Source organism: Diprion similis, chromosome 2, assembly GCF_021155765.1.
Source record: "Diprion similis isolate iyDipSimi1 chromosome 2, iyDipSimi1.1, whole genome shotgun sequence".
Lineage (NCBI taxonomy): Eukaryota > Metazoa > Arthropoda > Insecta > Hymenoptera > Diprionidae > Diprion > Diprion similis.
The window spans coordinates 21,770,984-21,798,392 of record NC_060106.1 but is presented as its reverse complement, the minus strand read 5'-3'; the positions used below and the strand labels follow the sequence as shown (position 1 = coordinate 21,798,392).

The 27,409-nt window shown below is 37.8% G+C and overlaps 4 protein-coding genes across 5 annotated transcripts; all 4 read right to left on the bottom strand.

Moving 5' to 3' along the window:
- Window positions 1-85: 85 nt before the first annotated feature.
- LOC124414501 (transportin-1) lies at window positions 86-10,470 on the bottom strand. 2 transcript variants are annotated; one of them, XM_046895451.1, is made up of 15 exons: window positions 10,060-10,469; window positions 9,237-9,312; window positions 7,148-7,327; window positions 6,698-7,046; window positions 6,397-6,598; window positions 5,844-6,237; window positions 5,445-5,756; window positions 5,000-5,237; window positions 4,586-4,875; window positions 4,342-4,440; window positions 3,820-3,915; window positions 2,146-2,221; window positions 1,001-1,175; window positions 704-830; window positions 86-464 (listed from the first exon to the last, which is right to left on the bottom strand). In XM_046895451.1, exons 1-14 carry the CDS (start codon window positions 10,162-10,164, stop codon window positions 723-725), a joined length of 2,700 nt encoding a protein of 899 aa, XP_046751407.1. In that variant the 5' UTR covers window positions 10,165-10,469; the 3' UTR covers window positions 86-464; window positions 704-722. The 2 variants fall into 2 exon arrangements, with proteins under 2 accessions (XP_046751407.1, XP_046751415.1); XM_046895459.1 differs by lacking the exon at window positions 86-464 and adding an exon at window positions 496-609 and having other exon boundaries at window positions 10,060-10,470.
- Window positions 10,471-11,334: 864 nt separating this feature from the next.
- LOC124414897 (F-box/WD repeat-containing protein 9-like) lies at window positions 11,335-14,318 on the bottom strand. Its single transcript, XM_046896056.1, has 7 exons — window positions 14,022-14,318; window positions 13,679-13,838; window positions 13,124-13,272; window positions 12,805-13,034; window positions 12,255-12,501; window positions 11,906-12,181; window positions 11,335-11,718 (listed from the first exon to the last, which is right to left on the bottom strand). Exons 1-7 carry the CDS (start codon window positions 14,088-14,090, stop codon window positions 11,641-11,643), a joined length of 1,209 nt encoding a protein of 402 aa, XP_046752012.1. The 5' UTR covers window positions 14,091-14,318; the 3' UTR covers window positions 11,335-11,640.
- Window positions 14,319-15,420: 1,102 nt separating this feature from the next.
- LOC124414830 (riboflavin transporter 2-like) lies at window positions 15,421-17,023 on the bottom strand. The gene has a single exon (XM_046895921.1). It carries the CDS (start codon window positions 16,962-16,964, stop codon window positions 15,585-15,587), a length of 1,380 nt encoding a protein of 459 aa, XP_046751877.1. The 5' UTR covers window positions 16,965-17,023; the 3' UTR covers window positions 15,421-15,584.
- Window positions 17,024-20,638: 3,615 nt separating this feature from the next.
- Window positions 20,639-24,336, bottom strand: LOC124414859 (solute carrier family 52, riboflavin transporter, member 3-A-like). Its single transcript, XM_046895964.1, has 2 exons — window positions 23,832-24,336; window positions 20,639-21,808 (listed from the first exon to the last, which is right to left on the bottom strand). Exons 1-2 carry the CDS (start codon window positions 24,044-24,046, stop codon window positions 20,716-20,718), a joined length of 1,308 nt encoding a protein of 435 aa, XP_046751920.1. The 5' UTR covers window positions 24,047-24,336; the 3' UTR covers window positions 20,639-20,715.
- Between the last annotated feature and the right edge of the window lie 3,073 nt (window positions 24,337-27,409).

Here is a 27,409-nt window from a genome sequence, read left to right as displayed (position 1 = left end):
ATGGCCGGCGTGCGGTACGTTTCTCTCCCCTCCCTTTTCTCCACACTAAGTGGTGGTGATACCCACAATAACCCACCCTCCCTCCCACCCTGACCCACCCTCCCTTTAGTTCCCCTCGGCCGCTGTGTGTTGATTCATTTTATTTATTTGTTTGTTTATATACTTTGTTTTTCCCTTTGTGATAGTATTTTCTTTCTCATTTTCTTCATCTTTTCGAGTTTTTATCCGCCGCATGGATTACTGTTTTGTTTATCGTTTCAGAATGACCAACGAACGATTACATTGAGATCTCACATTTTTCCGAGGGCCTCACAACGACGACGAGACGGTTACGACGATTACGAATACGTTTACGAGATGACGATGACGATGAGAAGAGGCCGTGGTTTCACCCACCCACCCTGTCCACCCAGTATTATTATTCCCCGCCCAACCCCATTCGGCCTGCCCCGTACAGCGGCCGTCTGAAAAATAAAAACAGCAGGAAGTAACTCGTTAGACCGACAAAATATCTTTTTTCGTATTGAAATCTATCAGTGGGGGACTCGGGGCGTGAGAAAATCTCATAGCCAAAATCTAGGAAGCCTTCCGATACTTCGACCCTTTGATCTAAATTATGCAGCAGCCGTAAATTAGTTCGCTTTCTGAATAGACTGATAAAGTCGTCCAAAACTAAGTATCTATAATGTTAATATGTACTTACAATAAGTAGGCGGGGCTGCTCAGACGCCATACATGCCATGAAGCCGCTCACTAAGCTGTGGCGGAAATTGATCGGAAAATCGTTTCCAGTTTTCTGCACCAACTTGATTTTTGAACCCATGCAAAATCTGTGAATTGAAATTTTTTATATATTACTCCTTCATCAAACCTAGCAGAACTAAGTCGGTCAGCTTGGTTCATAATTAAATTTGAAATTTGACCAGTTTTAAAAATTATATCATTAGTTAGCTGGAAATTTTGATTTGAGCATATTTTAAAGCAAACCACGTATACATACTTTGTGGAACATGTCCTTCAGATCGTCCCTAGGTGTAACCCAGGAAGCGACAGCATCACAGAAGAAGATAAAGTCTGGTACAACACCGGCGGGATTAACAGTAATCATTTGGCACATGCCTCTAAATGCTGAATCCTTCTCCTCGTTATCTCGTATATTCCTTAGCGATGTGCACCTATTAATAAAGTTTAAAATAACATTAAAAAATTCTACTCTGCTAATCAAAGAGTATTGAATTATAATTTTGATTTAGATTATCCTCTGTGACAAAAGATTTATAGATAAGTGGCATAATCGAGGAATTGCTTGCATGGAACAGAATCGTTAAAAAGTTGAAAGAATAGTTTTCATTTCAACAAAATGTTTACAGCGAGTGATAACGATAGAAAACTCATTTCACTTTCGATGAAAGTAGGATTTATTATAGTCTTGTCACCTCCTGACCTTGTGCCTGAGGATATCAGCTGAAAGCTTTACATTAATCCTTTGTAAGAGATAATATTAGTACGAAAAATGAGAGATGAATTTTTTGTTCTCAAGAGCTGCAACATGAATGACTAAACTGTTACCTTGCAAAGGATTAAGGTATTAAAAAAAAAAAGACAGAATTATCGAAATGATTTACATATTGATAACAATCAAAGAGTTCACCACGGCGCTGAAAGATTAAATAGCGTATGACAAATTATGTATAGGGTACGCACTAGAGGACACAAGTTAGTACTAGTATTAGGGATATTACTTCCTGATACCAAAGTCAAATTTTGTGGTAGTAACTGTAATTATTATACGTACTCACTGAAAACATCCATAAAAATCTATGTAACGGTACTCGAGTGGTACTATAAAAGAATTATAGATAGCGACGATTGGACACTTTTGAAGTATCATATCGATAATGAATTGTATCCCAATTTTTGTTGTTATGGATAAAAAGACGTTAGTTGAACACTCCAGGTGTTTCTGGTCTAGAGCAATGGGTATGCAACGACTCAAAAATGACTATATATCAATGCAATTAATTATAGGGATCAGGAATAATAATAGATAAATAGTGGTAATACGTAATAAAATACTAATAAAAATAGGATATAATAATGTAATGATAATAGAATGTAATAATAATAATTAAAAAAGTTACACACCACTGTCGGACAAACTGCTGTAACATGGGGGCGACGTCGTGGGGACACACATAACCTAGGCGACCGATCGTTATGGCTACGTTTCATTTCATTTCATTTCGGTAAGTAGTGAAGTGAAGCGAAGTGTAGTGAAGTGACCGGAAACACAAACAATAAGACAAACTGATAGCGAACCAACAACCAACTCAGGCGAATATTCTGCTGCGTGTAACTTTAATAAATTCATAATTAATCAATTAATCAATTAATAATTAATCAATATCAATAACAATCAATAGAGACAAGGTAAACACAGGTCAACGTATCATCAATCAACATATCAAATACTTATAATAGTAAACATAGGTAATACAACTATGCTAGTTGCTGAAACAATAGGAAAAATTATAACAGCTGCACACCGAATAATTAATTTTTTAAGTTCATTTGAAACGAACGAGAACTTGATCAATTACTTTCCATTATCGCGTAATTATCTCTTTGTAATATCCATCGAGCATAGCATGAAAAAATCCCTGAGTTTTACTTAACTTCCTTGGTTTTTCTTGACCAGATGGGAATCAACTTCCTTAGCACTTTCTATGTCTGTTTTCAATGTAAATATTTGAAACACTTAGTGAACTGATCTTCAAATAATAGAAAAATTTTGATAACAACATTATTAAGAAAATAATTTTCAATTTTCCGATACATTTTTTCTAACAAATAAAATTTGACATTCCTACAATTTCCGATGCTTCTAACTGCTGGACACCATGTTTTGAAAGACTACATACTTGACATATGAAAAATATATTCGTAATTAGGTAATTTCAAAACCGATTCACAAGCCTTCATATCCGGTTCATGTAAATTATGTTTAGAGTCTTATCACTCGACTTTTTGTGTAGAAACTCATAATAAAAAACGTATCCGTCCGAGAATATTGAGAAACTTGCTTTACACCCTTAGTGTTGGTTTTATATATCGAGTGTTGAGTAGATAAAGTATTTTGATTTACAAGATACTTTACTACAAACACTTTCAACTTTGCCGGTATCTTTGACCTAACGCATTTGCATTTTGCAACATTACTGTAGTATTTTTCATGACAACTATTTACGATTTCTACAAACAACATGATAATATTTTACGCGAGGTACACAAGGTTACCAGATTACAAAGTCATCTTCTTCAGAAAAGTCAACTTCTATATACCCCTCAGATATTTGTCGTTCTATCCTATACATGAAATGGTTAAAGGGATTTGTGATTGGTAAAACTATACAGATCTATTCTGAGAATTGAACCACAGAAAATATTAAATTTCATGATGAATCAGAACTAGCTGAACGAAAAAACTGTCAACAATTAAAATTCTACACGAACCAAATTCCACGACTACAAAACAAGGAACAGTAATGATAATAAGGTGACAAATTTTAATTAAACAAACTCATAGATATACCATTTTGATTCAACTTATTCCTTCCGATTCTTTGATACTTCAGTTTTAACTTTCAGTTTATTTTGTACGTTATCAATATTTTGTTGCTGAGTACACAACCTTCAATATGATTCTTCGATATGGATTAGTCTTAAGCCGTAGAACGGGTGCAACTGCATTTCGGCAGTCCACGGTGGAAATGGGTACAAAATAAGGTTTGACAATTTATTCAAAGTTGCATAACTTACCAGTATTTTCCAGGAGTGTCTTAGGCGCATTAGGTCGGTTGATTATGTCAATTAGCTGTGACAGGATCAAAGGAACGTACGGACTTGTGTCAGCACCTGTTGAAAAGTAAAAATTTCTAATAAAAAGTTCACTACGATCAAAAAAACTCACTCTTAAACTTTGCATCTTACTAAGCAGTCACTTTGGGAGAAACCGATTTAGAATCGTTCAGAATTAGATAACAAGTATTCCAAGTTTACGATTCTACGAGTAGAATGGCCAAAAGTCAATGACAGAAACGGTGATCACGAGTTTCTTATAGAATTTTAGAAACTCTATTGTTGAGGCTTTAGTCAGTGAAGTGCGACCTCAAGCAATCAATGCTATTAATAAAATAATCATTCTCATTGGATGATATATTTTTTGAATTACGAACTAAAAATAATTGTCAACTTTTTCCGGATGTTGAAGTGTAGACAAATCAATGAATAATCTGAAACAATTTGGTGCTCAATCAACATATCGAAAATATTAGGACTTACCTAGTTTTATAGATATTTCTCCAATAGCCCAGGTTGCGTTGTTGCATACTGATATGAATTCAGGGTTCAAGTTCTGACCGAGGATAGGCATAAAGTCCGCTAAAAACAAATTTCAAAATATACCTAATTACTCGAAGAATTTGGATCAAGTTAGTTATTAGCTAACTTTACGTAAATTGAATATAGTAGCTGCACCATATTTTCAATACATAAAATTAGGTAATAAATATGAAAGTGTACTAACATATGCAGGGTAATACATGTTGAAAACATGCTTTGGTGAGGTCTCCAAGTAGGGCAAAGCTGCTCTGCCTAACTTCAGGCATTGGATCCTGCATGCACTGATACAGCAACTGCATTACGTTGCTGTTGAGCACCAAACTCTCCATGTGTCCGTCCAAACCTTCTGCCAACCCACTTAATAGATCCAACGCAACGATCATAAAGTCTTTGTCAGGTGCATCGAACTGTTCAGGACTCTGCGTATTTGCAATGTGTTGGTTCAGTGTCTGCTCAACTAACGAGACGCAACGCCTGCAAGAAAAACGGAAGATAAGACTGCATATCAACGCATGTTATTATGCAATGGAAATAAAAGAAAACAAGTGATTTGATTTATCTTTTGATCAAATACGAGTTGCAGAACAACTTGTCACACCTGTAGACTGGTTCACAGTATGGAAGAAATCCTGATTGTAGAGCCGTGGCAACAGAAGACAGACACTCCAACAACGGAAAGAGGTCTTTATCTTCATCCTTCAAGACATTCCACTTATTAATTAATGGTGGCATGAGCAAGTTGATATAGTCAGGCTTATTCAAATGGCGACCAACTGAATCGGCCAGTGTCCCAATCGCGTCGTAAAGTATCAGTAAGTTTTTGTGTTGGTACTTTCCTGTTGGATTAATATAATACGAAACGTTGGAAATTGTTGAAGTCTTGGCAAAGACGGAAATGTAAGTTTGAGCAGAACTACAAAATGCCGCGTTATCTGCTTTGTCTTTAATTCAATGCAAGCCTCAACTTAAACAGGCTTTAAGTGTACTTGTACCTGCCACATAGGCAGAAAAAAAAAAGGTTTATTCGTAGGAAATATACTTGCCGAAAGCGAAGACTAGTGTTTCCAATATAAATCCTAGATATGGAACCAACTCCGTTGATGCTTCCTCTTCAAGGGTTGCAAATGCAGAACATGCCGCTTCTTGGACTCGTTTATTTCCGTCAAGAACTCTTTTGAGCAACTCGGTCATCAAGGGTTTAAGATGTGTCTCGTGAGGTTGCGAGCAAACCCAATGTGCATACCTGCTCAAAGTCCAGCAAGTAATGGAACGTACAAGCGCCTTTTTATCTCCAAGACAGCCAATCAAGTAGGGTATTAGTTCAGACAAATGTGGTATCATCCCAGTCATGCAGCCTGAGGAGATAGATTGTGATACATTCTATTCAATTACCTTGAGTACCAATTGACGACGAAATTGATTACCAGAAATGGGTAAATTACCTTCGGCAATTGCTCCAAGGGCAAGTATTCCTGACTCTTTGATTTCCCAGTCTTGATGGAAAAGAGTCTCTTTTAATATTGGCACCAAAACTGGTAACAATTCTTCTCCAAATACGTTAGCGAGCATGTCCAAAGCAGCCGCTGAACATTTTCTTAGATTCCAATCGCTGAGTGTCGAATCATCGTCTCCGCCATCCTCAGGATCCGAATCGTCATCGTCACCTACTCCATTATCATCAGAGTGTTTGTTAGTTGAACCGTGGTGCGTATGATGTGTTCTAGACTTGTGGAACCTAGGCCTTATGTCCTCTTCCCTGTCTGGGATCATCTCATCCTCCTCGACATCACCTTTCAATAAAATGATGTCGATCTCAGAGTACTTCATTCCTCTGACCTGTAGAAATTTTCAAACTGAGCTAGCCACATCATACAAACATTATAAGAAGTAATTCTATTCAAATTTAATTTATAACATATTACTATTTTTGATTCAATAAGGTTAGTATTATCTGGGTTATAGATATCTTTGAGGATAGCCTGACTTTTCACTTACCAGAACAGGAACTAGCCTCGGTAAATGTGGAGCAAGTGCCTCTTTACATATTTGCTGCTCTGCTAACGACAGCCAAAACTCACAAGCTTCAAGAGCAACACCTTCATCGGGATCTTGGGTTCTCATGAGCATGTATTCAATGATATTGTGCATATGAGGTATGAGTCTGTCCATTCGGACTTCTAGAAGCATGACCAGCGCCCTGTAGATTAAATCAAATTGAAATTAGATTTGCAATCTTAATGATGTAATGAATAAGTAGAAGTAAGCAATATAAATTTAAGTAAATCTTTAGTTTTACCTGCAGACATTTTTCCGAACTTCTGGATCGTCGTCGGTTGCTAAATAAAACAAATTTTCTAGGAAGCTATCGATGTGGATCATCAGTGCTTGGGTTCTGTTGATTATGAAGTGATTGACACAAGCAATAGCGTGAGATCTTATTTTGGGGCTGGTGTGCCTGAAGAATTGGAGAAACTTGGGAATGAGAACATTCAGTGGCCGATTCAGCGCATCGGAGTCTAATAATTCTGCCGAATCTTCACAGATCTTTAATAGAGCGCCAAAGGCCCCCTCGCATACATTGTAGTCTTGCGAATCCAGCATCTGACAAAGTGCTGGTAGAAGTTCCGGCCAAGATGTAAGTTCACCTGTGTTGCATTACAGAAATAACATTGGAGTGTAAATTCAACTAAAACTTTCTTTATTGTACCACAAATTCTCGATATAATTACAAATGGTATCAGCCTACCTTTCGACGCGACGGTTGTTATCAGAATGCCAACTGTAGCACGGATCAATGGGGAAGGATCTCCGATTGCAGAGAGACATTCTTGTTTTATGAAATTTGTCACTTCAGGTACAAATTTGTTGAAGTGTGCTTTTACGTTGTTCTTCAATATCAGTCCACTCAGAGATCTCGTTGGTTCATCTGTCATTAGAGAATTTTCTTAATTCATGATACAAAATTGTAGGAAATAATTGATTCTACCTAATGTCTTTCAAGTTTCATCGAATTACGTACTATTTGCATAACACAAAATGGGTATTTCTGAATTAAAGGTAACTCAAGATTGATTGAAACCTAATGTGAAAATATAATTTAGACAGTGAATACTACAAGTGAAACAATTTCTTATTTGCTGATGTAAGATAATGTTTCTTTCAATTACAGTGAACAACATTTTGATCACTGGATGTCCTCAACAGGCCTTTGGAACTTTAAAGTGTCTCCAACAAAAAAGCATGAGATTCTTTTTCACATTTACATAGCACGTGTAATTTACATGAAAATGTTTCTAAGTTAGACAGAAAGCCTTTTTACTTAGGATGCTTGTTTTTGGCATAAAATACCTCAATAGACTAAATAACTAAAGAACGAATCTTCTGACTTTGTATTCCTGCCTAAAATCTCACATTTGTCGTAGATTTCGAAGATATTATGTTCCCGATTAATTTCTAACAATAATCTTAGTACCGCTGTTTATTGTTAGTTGGATATCAGTATTGATGAATTACATATGAGCTGCTAGTTTTAAAGTAATTATATAGTTGGTCTGCCAATAGAATTGTTAATTGAAACATGTCACAATGGATTCTTCGTTTTGAGAAGTGGGATATACACATTATTTTAATTACGTTATCCAGATTACTTTGTTGTTTAGGCTGTCATTTTTGGCTGTATTGATTATTTTTGCAACAAATGAGTATTATAAATTATTTTCTCAAATACTCTTGGGGACAAGTATTCTTGGTGGTGGATGATTTCATAGTGAACGTTAGTTATATTTTTATCATGCATATTCAAAGTTCCTCATCCCACCATTTGAGGTGAGAAAGATAAGATACAATTCTTGTTTGACATCCTGTTACATACTTTGCTTGCAAGGTATTCTTTACTGTTATTAATAAGCATCAAGAAATTTCCGCTGTTAGCATGTGTTCAATCGATCACTGAATCGGTTATCTTGCTAGAATTTGGAGACTACATCTTTAACGTAGTCTACAACGAGACACGTGACAATATTTTGGACGTGCCTTCCAAAAAAGGAAAGACCCTAATATAATCTCGCAATGACTTCACTCTCTAGTTTTCCATTAACAGATAAACAACCAAAAGACTCATTCGGTAGCCACACCCTCTATCTGCAGATATCGTTGATTTACATGTACAAGATAGATAGTTTCGATACATTAGTTTCATATCATGTAAGAATTCCATCTTCATTGGTAAAAAGTGATTTTAAATTGAGGAAGATTAGTTTGGGATTAGATGGAATGCTAATGCTTGTTATACTTTCTATTAATGACCAGGAATTCCTCATGATGTGATGCGTAGTTTCACCTAAAATACAGCTTGGTGTTCGTGAACAAAATGTCGTCAAGTTATATGTTATATAACTGGTATTAAACGCAAACAGTCTATACGGGACATGTATGCACTTTGCATATTATAAGTGGAATATTTCAAATATCTGTCCAGTTTGATGCTGATACAGTCACTCACGAGTCAATGGTTAATAATGTTGTTACTTTGTTTCACAGAATGCTTCATAAGGTATTTGTCAAGTTGAACATATGTGTAACTATTTGCTAACAACTCATTGATTTCAGCTAAGCATTCGTTGGTATTGATCAACACGTTTTTATAAGGATGAAATGCTCTGATGGTTAGTTTGGGATGTTCCCTGAGGCCAAAACGTTATTCATCGTCAAGAAAAAAAGTAACTGTAAACTTAAAAGTCGATTTCACTGATAAGTTGTTGAGCGTTTTAGTTTTAGTTTTTTTCTAAATTACGATAAAGTAGTGATTAAAATGAGAAACATGGAGAATATCATACCTTCGGACGTCAATTTCGTCAAGACAAATATAAGGTAGTTGTTGAAATCTGGAAATTTGTTGAGTTCTTCCAATTTCTGCAACACGTCTTTAGTTAAAGAAAATAAATAATTGTGTAGAGGTAGGTAGTAATTTGGCACGGCTTGAAGAAGAGTGAAGACTTGTTTTGAAAATTGGATCAAGATCAAAGTTATGACTAAACTTGTTATTGAAACGTCTAAATGAAAGCGAGAACAAAGAGATAAAAATCTATCTTTGTTTCCCAAAATGGAAAATTATCTAACCATCTAACTCGTTGCTTGCCAAGTGCTGCTGAATTTATTACAAACGTTTAAAAGAAAATTGGAAGAAATGAGAATGTTAAAAATTTTGTGGAAGAAAAATACAAGAGAATACGAAGCTGTACGAATTTGACAAAAAGGCGTTTTCGAAACTTGAGAAAGTCTACCGAGTGACAATAGGAAGTAGCCGGGAAGATTTGACACAAGCTACGGATGCCATATCGGCGTGGAGGCAAATTGCTAATTGTAAGACTTTGTAAATACGTCGAAATATTTAACCGGGAGCTGAGCGGGTGAATGAAAGTAAAGTACTGTCGCGTCTGAAATGAATTAAAGAATGGGTGCAGCCAGGCTACGAGATAGGTGGTGATAAGCTGCGATTATCCGAACGTCATTCCACACTGGACGGTTTCCCGGGCTGAATAATTTGTCAATAAAAGCACGCCCTTGGCAGCGTAGGTAGCGCAGATTGGCAAGTATTGAAGAACTCCTGCTGATCGTTCAACGCGAAATAAATTTTCAGTGTAAATAGGGAAAGGATACTTGTTGCACGGCACGTTGGGTCGCTGTGTCTGGGCTCTGAGACTCCTTCAGGAGTGTCAAAATTTGCCTAAGTCCTTCCTCCTGCGGTTGCCACGCCATTTTCATTGTGTTTTTCAACGGCACCACGGAACACAGCCAGCCTTCTCTGACCTCGCAAACTTAACGGAAGCCGGAAGAACTGTCTACCCCCACGCCGTGTCTGGAATTGAAGCGAAACTGACGGCTCTTAAACGCTTTCGCGGTGACAAGTTTGGCCAAAATTCACGTGATTCACAAACAACGCGGCAGTGCCTATTTATAATCAAGTGTTTTCCCGGATTCCCCCTCAAACCTGTACACACTCAATCGCGTTATAGACGCACTTTTGACTACCGTTCAACGCGAGCAGACGAGTTTATCCGGCTGGCGAAGGCACCATCGATCGTGACAGGCTACGGCACTAAACGTTCAGAGAGGAGCCCACGCTCACGTTTTTTGTATGTCCCCATTTTGTAGCGCCCTCTAACGCGAAACAGGTCCTTAGATGTAATTTTTGACGTAACTAGATAACAAACTCCTTTGGTGGTAAGTGTGTATCAGTTACCGACCCGCCTGTTACCGACTGAGTGTGTACTGAGAGAGATTTTTCTAATTTTGAACCAATAGCAGAAGCGGTATCCTAGGAAATTCGGAAAATTCACACTCAAACAGTCATTGCCGCCAATCAAATACGCTATTACCAGCAAAAAATGCTTTTTATGAAAAATACTGGTGACGGGGACTACACAAGGAAGACCGAACTGGAATCGTGGGACATGCAATTGACTAAAACTTTATATAAGAATAAACTGCTCCAGTTTTACGGTGTTTTTTGTATCACTAGCGTCGCTAGAGTTCTTTTTGCACGAATGGCAAAGATGGACCAATCAATGATCTTGTAATGTGATTGGTAGAATGACTTCAATTCAAACTGTCGCCTCCACAGTCTTCGGTGCATACGGAATACTAGTGCGTTGACTGAAGATGTCAACGACTAGTATAATCTTATTTCCAGCAAAAACTTGTTTACATGGAGTTCGGTCCCCATGATACTGGCAATTAGGGACTTTGAAATATGACCAATTTTAATATGCTGATTTAGTGCTTCTCCTTCCCAATTCTCACAGTAAGCCTCCACTTTTCAAACATTCTTCACGTAATTAAAACATTTTTCAACTTGGAAGAAATTTCGCGGTGATCCTAAATTCTGTTTATTGCAAAACTTAGTAGTAAGGGTAGTAAAAAATCATGTATCAAGATTTTTGGTAAAAAATTTATAAATTGTGAGTATAAGGTATAACGATTTTTGTATTAACTCATTTAGCAAAGCACACATTTTTATTGTTAAAAAGATAGTATGTCCACTAAGTTGGACAGAATTAGTGGAATGAATAATTATTTATTAAGGCTGCGACTTAGGGCTGTTATCAACTATATCAATGGACACTGAATTACCATTGTTTTTAGCTTATCAATTTGTGTTGTCTTTCCCGGTTTCTCAGTGTTTTGTAATTTCCATTTGCCAAGTATTTGCTATTGATATCTGATCCTGTATGCGGCAATCTATGCTCTGCACTTAGGTCTCCAGATTTGTATCCCATCCGTGCCTGATATAGCTAGTACCTCGTTCAAGTAATCCATCTTTTATATAGGAAAAATATTGCATGGTACAATCACAATGAAATTGCTGGCTCGAGATTCCTTATCACTTAATTTAATACAGTTAAGCAACTCATGCAAGTACCAATTTTTCAGTGAAAAAATCACCATACTGACGCATATATCTGTCCAATTTCTAAAATGAGTCTATTAAAATTTGAATACTTACACCGGCTATTTCACCGTATGTGGAATTTAGAGAAGTGAGGAGCTTTGGTGGGTTTGTTGGACTTGATATCCGCACACTTTTATCCAAAGAAGTTGTGATCAGCAAGCCTGGAGCCTGATACACTCCAGTAATGCCTTTTTTGTGTCCAGTCTCATAACTTTTTACAAGTTCTAAATCATTGTTCAAATCTAGAACGTGCAATTTACCTCCATTATCTCCTGCATAAACAGTACTCTTCTGCATTGAAATACTCATGGGAAAGTTCTCATTGGAAATCTGTAACAGAATATGATTAGGAATGTAGGAAATTGTTGGCTTTAAGCGTAACAAAAAGTTAGCATTGCTCTACTTTGATAGTTTTCACTGTTTTTCTGCTCCTATGATCCCAAATAGATAGTGTTTTGTCCTCGCTAGCGGTGAGAATGTAATTAGAATTCATGGTTAGTCTGACAATGGCTCGCTGATGTGGCTGGTATGTGGCGACTTGTGACCGGGACCGTGGATCAAATACCAACACCGTTTTACAGTATGATCCACATGCGAACAAACCCAAATGTGGGGATGACGTCACACACAGCAAGGGTGCAGTAACCTTCCTGCGAAATTTATACACCTATTTTAAACATTCAATCAAATTATAATTCTGTCGAATTCATGGCATTACTTTTATAGCCAGCCAAGAAAGCTTATAAATTTAATTGATTTCAAACAACCGTAATTAATTCTATTATTGGATTGTAGAAGTTATTCATGATTTGAATTTTTTGGAACTCTGAATTCGAGCAACATTTTTCGAATATACGTCGTCTTTTGTACAAAAAGTGAGTCAGTGTTTCTCCCTTGTTCAGTTCATCAGTTCACGGCAAAGTGAATATTTCATCAAACGCGTAGCCAATTACATTTCATAAGTGTTCAGCGGAATAAGCCCAGTGTCTGAGAGTTTCCAGGACTTGACGGTTCGATCCCAGCTACAGCTATAAATGTTATCGTCTAGGGCAGTCAAATCCCAAATCCATCCATCGTGTGCATTGTTCGTGGTCTTTGATACAGGATTCTCACCTCCTTTGTTTGGCAAGACTGAATACACAAGGGACCGGTCTCTAGCTCCAGAGACACAGACATTTCCTTTCTGTGCAAAAATTTAACTTTGTATAAAATATTTTACAATAAATTGAAATTGATTTTTTCTTTGTTCATGCTTCTTTCGCTCATACATACATTCACAAGTAATATACTATCTATGGTTGAATAATGAATATTATGCAGTGATAATTTCTCCATTGTTTCTCCCTGCTCTTTACCCCACAGCAAATTTTGGCGCTCAATCGCACTGCAGGAAAGCTTCCAAAACAGTCCATTGTCATCATCTATAAATAAGAGTTGAATAAGTTATAAAAATAATTTCAACAGTCCAAAGTGTGATATCTACTTTCAAGTCCAAATTCTAGAGAGTGAATTATTACTGAGATTTATACATAAGGGTGTACAGTAACTACAGGTTAGCAGATTAGATAAAAAGTACCGAACAGCCCACAAATAGTCAAGCTCAAAGAAGGCAGCATTAAATTAGATGTTTCATTGTTGACAGAGTTAATTTTTTAATATATTTTATACTGAACTAAAGTCAATATTGAGCGGCAGGATCAGGCGGAGTGCAAGTGATTCGGTACTAAAGTGTCGCTTTAGCGAGGTACGTATATTAGTAAAAGGTGAATTATTTCATTTATTTACAGTAACCATTGGCCGTGCAAGGCGCTAGCAGTGTGAGCTAACCGGAAGGCAGGATAGGATAACCACAGTGTGGCCAAATCTGACTGATTCGTGCTTTCCACATGGAATCATCGTTCAGAATTAGGTTGAATTCTTTGCAAACTAGACTCAGGCTGTGAACCAATGTTGCCGCATCCAAAAAAGAGCAAATATGAAGCAGTATCTGAAACGAAAAAGGATAAGAATTAATTAAATAACTGTATCACACGCTTCAACTAACATATTATTTACTAATTCAATTATCTTCCATTTATTCATTGCTTCTTATAAGAAGAGCAATAAAATACAAAGGAAATTTTCAGAATTTACTAGTCGAACAAAGAAAGAAAGAAAGAAAAGTACATACCTCAACTGGTAAGTCAAGCAGTGACAAAGACGATGTTGTGTTTTGGGGAGAGACTTCGGTGTCACACATATTACAGCTTTCAAAATCCTGTCAAATCATGCAACCAAACTTTTCTATAACTCCGATGATACCCGACGATTGTAAATTTGCTTTACCTTCAATCATACGCTTAAACTATTTGCAAGAGCCTTTATAATTACGGAAAGAAAACGGCAGTAAACAGAAATATTATCTAAACTTCACTTTGACATATCACTTATCTTTATCAACGTATCGCAGCTGCACGAACTTGTACTGTAATGCCTAGAATTAGAAATCTTAGTGTTGCCTACCTGCCTGAAATGACTATTGACTACCTGTTTTAATGTGCCTTAAAATGGTCCAGAGTGCAGCACTTTCGGGATTTTCGTCTTACATCAATTTTCTAACAAAACACGACACTGAGTGATTTCATTGGCTTGTTCCGTTAGATCCGACCAATGAAATCACTTACGATAAATGTCGCTTGTGTCAGAAGATTGATGCAAAAGAAAAGCGCGCAATGTTATGCGCATACCATTTGAATGGAGCAAGTAACTCTAACTTTGACCATTTTTTAGGGAATTATATTACTATTCAATTTGGAATAATATCGAGTCATCATTTACTGCAGACGAGGTGTTGACTTTACGAATTTTGCTTCAGCTAATCGTATCACTTTCCGTAATTAAAGGTTTGGCGGTGATTCGGATCGGCAATGTGTTCAAGTGGTTAATGTAGAAAACTGCATTCGTGGTTTTTAACGCATCTTGGCCGTCAAAATATACAAACAATGCGACAAATTTTATTCGAAACGATACCTTACGCTTTGTCGTTGGTCTGATACCTTCATGTAGTATCTAAAAAAATAATACTTCGAGTAGCATATGTGTGTATACTTACAATTTTAAATCATTTCGTTTAACTTGGTATTCAAAATTCGAGTACATTCTGTACCTGTTGCATTACGTTGAGAGTATAACAACCATTATTATTATAATCACCTGAACAAATATTTATTTATACATATACTTTTTAATATACTTATTCGTCCGAGAGTGATATCTCTATATATAATTATACACACATACATACATACATAAGTGGCGCTATTCATGCGAAAACGTAAACGAACAAATAATTGATCATTCTGTCGTTTGTAGAATGTTATTGCAAGCATTTCGTTAAAAAAATAACAATATTTTCCGAATTTGGAACTCTGTCAAAAACTCTATTTCACTGCCATGAGTCAGGTATAGAATTTTCTTAAATCCTTCCATTCGACGAACAGAATTTATTTTTCAGGCGTTTAAAAAAATAATATCTTAGAGCTGACTGATTGTTCAATAATTCTGCAGCAATGAGAAAATTTGCCAAAATTACTTACTCAAAAAATTGTACACTATAATTTAATTATTAAAATATATAAAGCACTTACTTCACTAAAGTCTTATACCAGAATGAACTGCAATTATACAAAATGTGTTTTTCTTCCAGGTCGTTTACTGCTTGAGAAAAATAATATCCTCACTCCGGATAATTAGGTTACGAGGAAGGAACACAAGACTTGTATGAAGTAAGAAGGGTGGAATAGTTGGTAAGAACGAAAGAGAATATGGCACCAGCAACGGATCCCGCCTGAGTGACGACTCCGACGTAAAACAGAGAGCTGGCCCCTGGTTCTCGCCTGAATATCGCGGTGATGGAGAGTTTCGCGTAGGTCACGAGGCCGGTCAAGGCAATCCAGGCAAGGACAACGAGGATTGTGCCGAGGGTGGTGCCGTGCCAGGGTGGAGTCGGCGACGAGAATGCCAGCCAAGTGACATACGTGCTGGCGATAACTGCCAAGGCCGAGACTTTCGAGATGCCACGTGGACCCGGTGGAGGCATCCACAGAGCGAGAACGCACGCAATGGGATTCGATAGGTGAGCCAAGGTGACCGTCAAGTGGTAGGCGACATTACCATAAGGGAGACAGGAATACGACTGTATTCCCGGTAGGAATCCATTTCCCGCGAAGCAGATCAGACCGATCAAAACGTAGAGGTAACTTCTGACGACACCGCTGTAGGCAATTGTCACGTCTGATTGCAGGCTGGTCGATTCGGTGACTTCTTCGGCTGTACGGGGCTCGAACTCCGGAATTTCGGAGGAAATCTTTTCGTCAGATGGACACCGATTGTGAGGGGGTGTGTGGGACACCCTCGATAACCTAGGGTCTCGCTTCTCTTGAGAGACCAAGGAGTACTCGAGTATCCAGAAGGCACAGGTAGAAGCAACTAGCAAGCCAAAGAGGAAGAGGAAATAAATTTTTGGTGAGAAGTGGGGAACTTGATCGGACGATGCGGTGTCATTGGTTGACTTCAAGTCGGGTGATTTACAGTCTTCGTTGCCGCCAACACCCTGGACGAGGGCTACCGCACTAGGAAGCAAGCCGCTGAGCCCCTCGCCGACGAAAAATGAGACAAGGTGAATCTCCTGGAAGTTTCTGAGGTATGGAACGAAGAGGACGGAGCTTGAGCAGCCCACTAAGGCAGTAAAAAATATTAGAGCTAGGAGAGCTACGCTGTGTTCGGTCCCGTTAATGCTGGTCTTTGCTTCGTAGACAAACGCCAGCGTGCCCATGGCTACACTTCCAAGAACGAGAAGGCTGGATATCCAGACTGACTCCTTGCAGAGCCTGGGGAAGAATTTTCGGGATAAGGCGTAGAACACGGGACCAATGTTAGCGGCTTGTACTACGACGACGATGTAAGCTGGCAGTGTCCAGCCTTCAGGAGCCGTTGCCACCAGCAACGGGAGCTGGACGTAGATTCCATTGACGCCAACCCACGCCGAGATCCCAAACATTACTATCAGGACGTCGATTAGGAATCTACGTTGAGTCATTCCCGACTCTCCGTTACACCCTGCTAGACGTGGCATTTCACGGTGCAAAAGTCGTGTCCTTTCACTATTTGCGGAGTCTTTCGTGGTTCCGTCCTTTTTTTCTTTTTGCCTAATTTCGTATTGTTCCTGCAATTGAAAAGACAATGGGAATGGCGGTAATGACTTGAAATTCTGAAATAGATTGTAAATTATCATGTCTTGCGTATAAAATTTCATTCGATTCCTTCAAGGTAGCGACATAGCACAAAACTTTTACACAAAAAGTATTTTAACAGCATGTACTTTGTTCTGTCTTTTCTTTACTTAGTACATAAAATTGACTGTTCAACTCGCGTAACTTTATCAGGGTGAAGTCAGTAACGTTAGTGCAACGTTGCATGATTGAAAAAATCGTTACTTCACACCTTTACGACTGCCTGAAATCTAGTAAGCCATAATAAACGAAACATGCTTATATTTTGAAAAAAAAGTAAATAAATAAATAAATAAAACTCGTTGAAGTCATTCTCGAATTGCGGGATCAAGATTTGTTCCCTGATTTTCGTGTAACTTTAGCACTTTCTTCTTTTGTCGAAAGGGTAACAGCAACGAAAACATGAAAGACACTTGTCACGCACTGCAGTACGGATAAAAAATTGTAATGTATTATTATTGACAACGGAGTTTACATTACCTGCTATTTTCCAGCCGTTAATAATATTTGCATTTTACTCATCTTTGCCAATATGAAATCGTTGTTCGTATAAAACTGCACCTCGATAAAAAACTTGACAAAACGAGATGAAATATCACTTTGGACGTACACTTATTCAACTTCCACAGATCGACGTGAAGTGCGTTCTTTTTTTCAGTAACTAGTCTTACCATCTGAAAAAATGTACAAAAAAATATAGTTCTGACAAAATTTTGAATCCGATTTTGAATTATAGTTATTCGACTATGGAAATCACATTTTTTGCATGTTTTAAAAATACAGCTTTATCCATAAATGAATAGTACCAAGATATCACTCGAATTTGTCACTTTTTTCTTTGAAATTGAGTGTTTATAATAGTATGAAAATGGTTAAGCACATAGTGTCACTCACTGGTGCGACAATTTTTCACCGTGTAACTTCACATCCTGCGTTTACTGGCAATACACGCTTCCTGTTTCTGGGAGTGTTCTGGTTTGCAGCGACAGATAGGTCGCATAATTTGCCTAATTATTGAATACAACTACATCTGAATAACAGTTGAAGGCACAGAAGAGCGAAGTTTAATCTGTACCTACCGCCTGGTTCCCGGCTTGCCACTTATCTGGAAAACAATAAGATTCCAGCACCCGGGAGTAGGCAACATTTACGATCGTGACGCATCTTACCAAACTGTTTGTAGAAACAACGAGAGATAGTTGCAGTCGTACTGATAGTGGCAAATTTAGGTAAATACGCGCATAGTAGAGTATAAATTATCATGTTTCCACCCAATGATATAAATTACAAATTAGGTTTTTTTCGTACTTTTCGTAGTGAACACAAGACTTGTCAAGTTTTGCAGATGACTAAATGACAGCATGCGAAATGTCGAACTGAACAGTTTGTTGCACCTTGATCAATCGGTTAGATTTATACGATAAAACCAGTTAAAATAATACTGCGCTTAGTTTTGAGTTTAGATTCAATCTATTCGGTATTTAAGGCAACAGCTGCTGCAACTCACAATCAGTGTCATGACCTCAGAATTTTCGGTAAAAAATTTAGATTTTAAACAAATTGACTTGGGCTTTGCATCTTTCCGAATTGTGTGACAACCTAGAATTCAAGTAGACAAGACTAATATTTGCAAATCCTTATAAAACGGTGAAGTAAATGCGACGTGCATACTTAGATAATGTTATCTGAAAAAGTGGTACAGAAATGGGTGTGTAAACAATAGCAGAGGATGTAGGACAAATACTCGGATCACAGATGTACACTATAAAGTGCCATGCTTTTTGGAATTGATATTAACTGAGGAATTTAAATTTGGAATGAACTGCGAGATTTGTATCAATTATTGATGGTTGTTGTAAGGAAGGCTGACCGTGTATTTTTTACGATTAGACCGTGTAACCACATCCTGTTTGTCCGTAGCCTGAAACGGTGATATCGTTACGTCACTTCCATCTTACCATTATATTCATTTCAATATTAAGAAACGAAAATTCCACATAATATGTATAATACTTTTTGAAAAGGTTACTCAAGTTCAAGTATAAAACAAACATATCGTAGACAGGTTTGTGTACGTATACTTAACCAAAGTGTATGCGTTCGGATCTTCCATTACGTAATTGGATATTACATGCTTCTGGATAGTTTCATTTCAAAGATGCTACTGGAAGTTGAATATTTCGTTAAATAAACTATTTTAAACTTTAAACAATTTTTTTCTGTATTTAAATGCAACGAGAACAGGTGAAGAAATAATTATTATTTATGTTTATCGCGATAACCGTCGAAGTTCGATGTAGTCGAGTAATTTTGAATGACAGGTTGTCATAATATCGTCGCGAGTGTATAAAACACATTTTATGCGTAAAAATGTCATCCAAAAGAGAAAAAAAGCAGCGAAAATGTTGATTTGACCAGACATTTGTACTGACACTGGAAAACTTTGGTGCAGGTGGTATGCAATGGAATAAAATCAGCCGTAATAATAACAACAATAACAAACGTCTTTATTGCTGAAACTGGTCAACAAAAAATAATGTATAATCCAGAGGCTTCCTTCGTGAAAATAATAAATACATAATTATAATACAAGTAAGGACGCTTTAAGTACTGTGAACATCCTTGTGGTGATTAAAAATATTTTTTTTAAAATACGAAAAAAAGTTTGAAGGTTATACCGATTTGTCAAGTGAAAAATAACCGATTAATGTAACGTTTTTCCAGCTCATATCGATCATCCACATACATATGTTAAACTATGAAAATTTGTTCCATAACATAAATAAAAATTTGAAAACCATTGCCAAAAGTACATAACTCGCACATTTGTTTCATACGCCTTATCCGACTTAAATACGTAATCTGTCTCTCTCAACATAAATAATAATTTGCCAACATTACCCCAGCCGATTTTGCTAATAACGAATAATATGCGCATCATTTTTTGTTACCAGCTAAATTGGCAAATGTGAAAAAATCTCAATATACATCCTAAATATTTTACCCTGTACACACACACTATAAATTCGTGCACACTGCAGACTGACATATATCTCAAACTGCGCACTAGTATAGACTATAAAGTATAAATAAAAGTCATCTACATATTGTCTATATGAAATTATGAACATAACATACGTCCGCGTACGTGTCAAGAAACATGAAACACGCGCATTAATTTGTACATAACTCGACGCGCATGCACGTCGTGAAAACGCGGCGGTGTATAGTGTACGTTCTTGGAAATTGATTTGCCTAATACTCCATCTCCAGGTAGGAGAAAAAATGGTCCGAGACGTTCGGTATTTCAATTATCTAACACAGACTTCTGGTATGAATGTTTGCTCTATTGCTTATCGATAATTACAATGAAATGTACGAGTTTAAGGATAATCCTGATTATTCTTGAACTCGTACATTTTATTGTAATTCTGAATAAGCAATAAAGTGAAGATCGATACCAAAAGTCTCCCCGGGTAGTATAACGAATAAAAAATACTGACGACTGAAGGTTTTGACTTGTTGCACGATGTAAAATCTTGCGTTATCAAAGTCTTTTCCCAGGTCCATCCCGTATGTACGAGAGAATCATTTCTAACTGCTACCAACGTCCGTGCAGTCATCACAAGGATTGTACTTCTCGAATATGTCGGCGTATGTGACTAAACAATACATGAGCACAGCCCCGCTTAACGAGCCAACCTGCGTCGCCACCCCCGTGAAGAATAACCCCCTGCCAGGATCCGGTCGAAAGAGTGTGGTAATGGCTAGTTTGACGAAACCGATCAGTCCACTGACGATGATCCAGGAAACGACGACGACGAATTCGCCAATCCACATGTGCTGCATAGGTGGTGCAGGCGACTTGACCGCCAAGTAAGAGACGAAACCTGCCAGGGCGAGGATACCCGCTGTCAAGAGGCTCAGTACGTCGACTCGAGGATTCTTCACAACGAAGCCAATGCACATGGCGAGAGGAATGGCTATCGCGCCCAAAGTGACGGCCAAATGATAGGTCACGTTGCCATACGGGAGGCAGGCGTACGGCTGGATCCCGGAGAGCACAGCGTTTCCCAGGGCGCATATAACGGCCATCATGACCAAGAGGTAGATGTAAGTTCGCCTCGGCATCTTCCATCCCGAGTTAAACTTGAAGGTCGGAGCAGCGTCGGGGTCGGTTGGAAGAGCTTCGGTGCTTCCTGGTGGCTTGACGCGTTCGCTGAGGCTGATGGGAAGGGTATTGAGGGCAATGAAAGCGGAGAAGCTTAGGAACAGGATGATGCTGAGAAGGGTGAAGAACACAGAGGTGGAAAACCTTGGGTCCGGAACGTACTCCGTGCACGTGGGGTTATCGGCGGTTGAATTCGCCGTCTTCACACACTGTGCGTTCCCACCGACACCTTGTATCAGCGCTATGATGCTGGGTAAAAATCCGCTCAGCCCTTCGCCCACGAGATAAGAGACCAGGTATATCTCTCTGTAGTTACGCATGTAGGGCATGAACAGAACCGAGCTGGTGCAGCCGACCAAAGCTGCGACGAACATCAGACTCAGCAGAGCCGTTGAGCTCTCTTTACCGAACATGTAAGAGGTGTTCTCGTGGACAAAGATCAAGCAAATCATCCCGATCGTACCGCCGCCCAAGAGAATGTATATTAACAGATGATCATGTGCTCGGCTCATGTACCTGTGGAATGGTGAAAAACAAGGTATAATCTACATGCGTAACGGAGTTAAATGACTCGACAACTTGTCTCATTCGCGAGTGAATGCCGGTAAAAGTAAGTAATAAATACGAACGACTTATGAGGTAGTTAAAATAATTGACGACGAGCAACTATAAATCATATACCAATGTGATATTATTATCTTATATAAGTACACCTCAATCCCTCTCTTTGAGAACACAATTTTTTACTTTCGTTAATTCGATCCGACTATTATTCACAGCAAGGCATAACTAGTCCCAAATTTGAAAATTTGTGCTTAAAAAAGAATCATGTAAAAGGAAGAATATCAGTTTTCGTCAATCATCAATATACATCTAATGTAAAAGTACGATCGCAAACTACATACACACTTTTTATCGATTGTGAGCAAACGATTGTGCAATATCAATGAAGCAACACACAACCAAGCGCCAAGTACAAGAATCATATGTATTTTCAACCAACTAATCACTACCACTCTCGTGTACAGAGAACAAACAATTTGCGAAATTACATGAAAGATTTGTACGTCAATACAAGTTTCATCACACAGTTGGTAGGAGAAAAAATAACGGCTACTTCTCAGGATACATTGCTTTATCAATGTGAATGTTCAATGATTACTGAATTGATTGGTCAGTGCGAAAGCTGAGAGAGAGAGATAGAGAGAAGATCTCGAATGTGCAGTACATACTCGCAAATATCAATATTCAGCTGTAGACAAAGTTTTGGGCTTGTCGGGAAGACCTAAAGGTGTACAAAAGTGCAACTTGCAAAGTTTATATCACATAGATTCTGATGACTAGTATTTAAATTTTATGAGGTGATTAGTCTCGCACAACGTTTATTTGTTCGTTAAAAAAACATCGAGGTTCTGAAATTTTTGGTCTCAATTGGAAATACCAGTATAGTAATGAGAATCAATCAATCAATCAATCAATCAACAATAAGTATCAAGCCGTTGTCGGGCATCCAGCCTTATTGTTAGTATAACCCAACGAAAACAATAATTCCGACATGAGAAACGCCTGTGCTGCACGTACGTTATATAACATGTATACCGTGATTTGAGAGGACCGCGGGATCAAGTGTCGTATCGCTTCGACGTAGATTATGTACATGTATTGTATATACATGTTACAGTTAGGTCTCTTTTCCCCAGCCTAACGATCGCTCGTTATCATTTTGCTGATCGAAAACTAGCGGTACAAATACGTTGAAGCATGGTGGGTCTACCAGTGTCTACATACATATTTGCAAAGACTTCCGGTTTCCGTATACGCTTGGAGTTGGAAATTATATATCAAAACGAGGAAAACGTGACGGATGGCAGAATGAATCGCAATTTCTAAGCGAGGCCAATTTTTTAATTTAACGTGACACAATTTGATCAATTCAATAGCGTGTTTGGCTTGCTCGAACTGCAAAAAAATCGCTCCAATTTAGGATCGGTAAATAAAATAATAAACGCCAACGTCGTCAGATTTTTCCTTCCTGCGAATTGTTCGCATGACTAATTAGTTCCGGATACGGAGAAAGAAAAATAATGTAGATTTTACATCTCCTGTGGTTAGTATATGGACAGGACTTTGTGGAGTTAAATCTAGAGCAATTGTGACAAGATTTACAAAACCAATAGTAAAAGTTACAATACGCTTTAGAGATAGATCTACCACAATTCATGTAGATTTTATTCCAGAGAAGTTCTGCCCATACATGTATTCACCTCAAGAGAAGTAAGATGTGTATAAAAAAATTTTCCATGCAGTGTAGATTACATTTCCCCGTTAAAACGATGAGGTCGATAGTTATTAGGTTTTATGACTCTCTCTCTGTAAAGATCGTCATATCAATTGGGTTTCATCTACTTCCCTGCTGACGTAACTCTTGAGAATATCTACAGAGACATAACAAGATCCCGGAGCACTAAGGTAAGTGGCAGAGCTGTCACCTGTTATTAGTTCAGCTGATGTAGATGGATGGCAAACGGCGTGAACTTACTTGATGTAAAAGCTGTAAAGTATCGGACCGATATTTGCCAGCTGGACGACGAGCGTCATGTAAACGGGAAGGTGCCATTCTTCCGGGGCGTTTTCGACGAGCAGGGGTAGCTGAACGAATATTCCGTTGACCCCGATCCATGCTCCGATGCCGAAGGTTAGGGCGAGAGCATCTACCACGAGACGGCGGTTGCTGAAGCGTTGAGCGAGCGTCATACGTGTCGAGGTTAAGATATTCGACTAGAATGGTAATTCTACCGATTAAACAGCGTTAGTAACGTCGTGGCTGAAGCACGTGACGATTGTGGAAGAAAAATGAGGTTAAGCCAGTGGTTACGGTTAGCCAACGAGATCCGAAGGACAAGATGTGCCTCGACTTTGGCCGGCAGGCGATTGATTTTTAACACTCGCCGATTTTCACCGAGATTAACGCTCTGTCTCATCGCCGTGCAATATTTCGCGTCACTTGTCCCCACTTTTCATACCTCGACTTACGGACGAACGGATCGTGGCTACATAACTGACGCAATAACGGATAACCCAGTCTGCAATTTCTGTCGAGTAGGCGGTCGTGGCCAACTGCGATTGCGCGCTGACCCTTTGCGAGGATAGAAATCTGCTTGACCGACAACCGATACTCACTTACCATCAGGGAAGCAACGCGTAATGCCGTGCATAAGGCGCGTCGATTATACCTTTTCAACACCTCTGAAGTGCTACCGGGCTTCAAATGTGCAAGTTTTAATGTCGTACAGGAACCGCGTGATTCTGAAAAGCTTTTCACAACAACGGTTAATGGCTTATCTCGTATTTTGAATATTTCCGGTATTATCTACTGCCTTTTTATTGTGAATCCCTGTTAGTTACTTCGCTTTGGCGAGGTGCGCTTACCGTAGAAAAATTTAACACGGTGGTTATAATTGTAATGAATTTGGATTGCAGACGCAATCCAACGGAATGTTTTCTCACGGGTTGATGCAGAATAAATTGTTCCGTTTCAGAGCTTCCGGGACTTAACAAATTTCATTTCACATACCTTCATGACGTTGTAGGTTGACATTTTCCTCAGTTTGCACGATTTGTGTATATCCAGCGAATAATAGTAGGGAGAGTTTTATATAAAGTAGCGAGAAATAAATTATAGGTCGTGTGAATGTAGCAAGAACTTTATAAAAGATGAGGCAGACTCACAGACGTTATACGTGTATTTATAGTACATGTTTTGTTGAAATTCTTGCGAAGGAGAGTCAGAGTTTTCTGTGAATTCCATGCGAGTATTCTCACCAATTCGAACTGATGCAGTGTTTTTGTATATCAGTCTTTATATTTGTTATTTACCGAATTTCATACCTGTCAATTATTACTTTGGGGCTCTTCAATGCTGTCACTTTGCTGGTATTTAGCGCTCAAATTTGAATACATATTTCATCAAACATATATATGCCATTCATAATGTATTTTTTTTTTTTTACCAGCAAGCAGGTGACAGCAAAAACTTTGATGTAACAGCCCCGCCGCATATTGATAATGTTTGCGCTTAAAATGTTAATTATGCATGTTGCAGCCTGGTGAGTATTTGAAAAAAAAGTATCACGGCTACAAAACCAAAAAAACCATATAGTAATATGGCGGGTAATTTTATTTAGAAGCGAAAATTTTTGTTGAAAGTTTTGCATTTTTTTTTTTTGCTTCTAACTCTCAAACAATAAAGTAAGCAAAATATTATTTTCCGAGTATCGAGTTTGAGAAATTTGACTGTTTCTTTATGTCTAGTTTAAACACCGAATGAAATATAGCATATGATTGATGTACGGAAGCGGGAAGAAATCAGTAAATTGTTTCAAGATAATATGAACAAAAACTGAAATCGCCCGGGAGCGTTTGAAGTTTGACGAGACGTCAGGCAGGGTGGATCAGATTTTCTCCGGTACTCGAGCAGATAAACATCAAAGTGCAAAACAAAGAAAACATGCACGCATACAGAATGCCTTCTTCGCTGATAGCGAGCTAATTACATGTATAATATAATGTACTTAATGTATTATATGTATAATAAGGGTGCAATTTTTGCAGAATAGAATGCAAGTGTGCGCGATTGTCAGAGCCGCTATACGCTTCAGCTTGCGTATAGAATTGCAGTGAAAAAAGTGATCTTAATTTATTCGTTTTCAATGTATTATAATTTGCAAGGTTGGCCGCTATTCCATTGATCTTAACACAACATTCGTCCATGTAAAAAAACTGATAATTTTTCAAAATATTCTCGCGAGAGCAAATAACAATCTTTAACCGCTGTCGTCAATGCCGATAAAAATAGCTAGCCATTCCTCGCAAATGTGATATTGTGGGTATGAATGGGATTACGTGTAAATGTACATACTGCGAAAGTGACCAAATCACAAAATGCTGATAAGTTTATATGTGCAGGGAACTGTTATTTTTTTCCTGTTTCAGTATACTACCGTAAGTATACAGTATAAAATAAGTGGTGTGCTTAATGTACGTATTTCGATTCGTGAAATGGAATTGATGATAGATTCGTGACGTCGTATTGACGTCACGACGAACTTCGATTTGTACACCTTATCAGGAATACCTGACGCATTAGAAAAAAAAAACAAAATTAAAAAAAAAACAAAGAAGAACATAATCGAACCTTGCCGAAAGATCCGAGTCTCCTTACATACGAATAAGTAAATATTTTTAGTCAAAATAATCATTTCAATTCATTTATTACCAATAATTGAATGATAATTGAAAATTTGCGATAGTTATTTCAGCACGTTTCAGAACACATTTACCACCAAGCTATAGTGAATGAAATTAAGGTAAGACTAATAAGAAAACCATTCACAATTGACGAATCCTTTGTCCTGAAATTTTGTAGTTCGGTCACTCTGTCTTATCATAATAAAATACCCACAATATATGTCACAGGATTAATTTCTATATACTATGTACGTATGTAGTACATACGTACGATTACACATGTATACCTACTCGATAAGAGTCAAGGGGTTTACGGTGCTGTCTATTTAGTAGGTACGGTACTACGTAGAGTACTATACGATTTACGATACGTTACGATACGTTACGATACGATACAATTATACACGATATACAATACAATGTACGAGTTAGAACACAATTCAACACAATATGCATAATTCAACACCGTGTAACTATAACAATTAATAGAAGAGAATCGTCATGAAATATATTCTAACGCAGGTATAATGTGTCATAGATACATATATATGTTTGTATATATGTGTATATATACATATATAACATATATAGGCAATGAAAAATGTTTACATTTTTTGAATTAACATTATCATAATAGTACAATATTATCTCGATAATACCTATATAGTGGATTGTACAAGCAGGACGTAATTAACGTGTAATGTTTAAATATGTATATAATTTATTGTGCACCTGACGTGAGTTTTGTGTCTGTATGTTGTGTCTTTATAACTTAAATGTAGTTGATGTGCGTGTGTATAATTTGTGCAGTGTTAATTAACGTTAATATTATATTGATATAGGTACAAAGCGCGTCGCGTCTGCATCGAG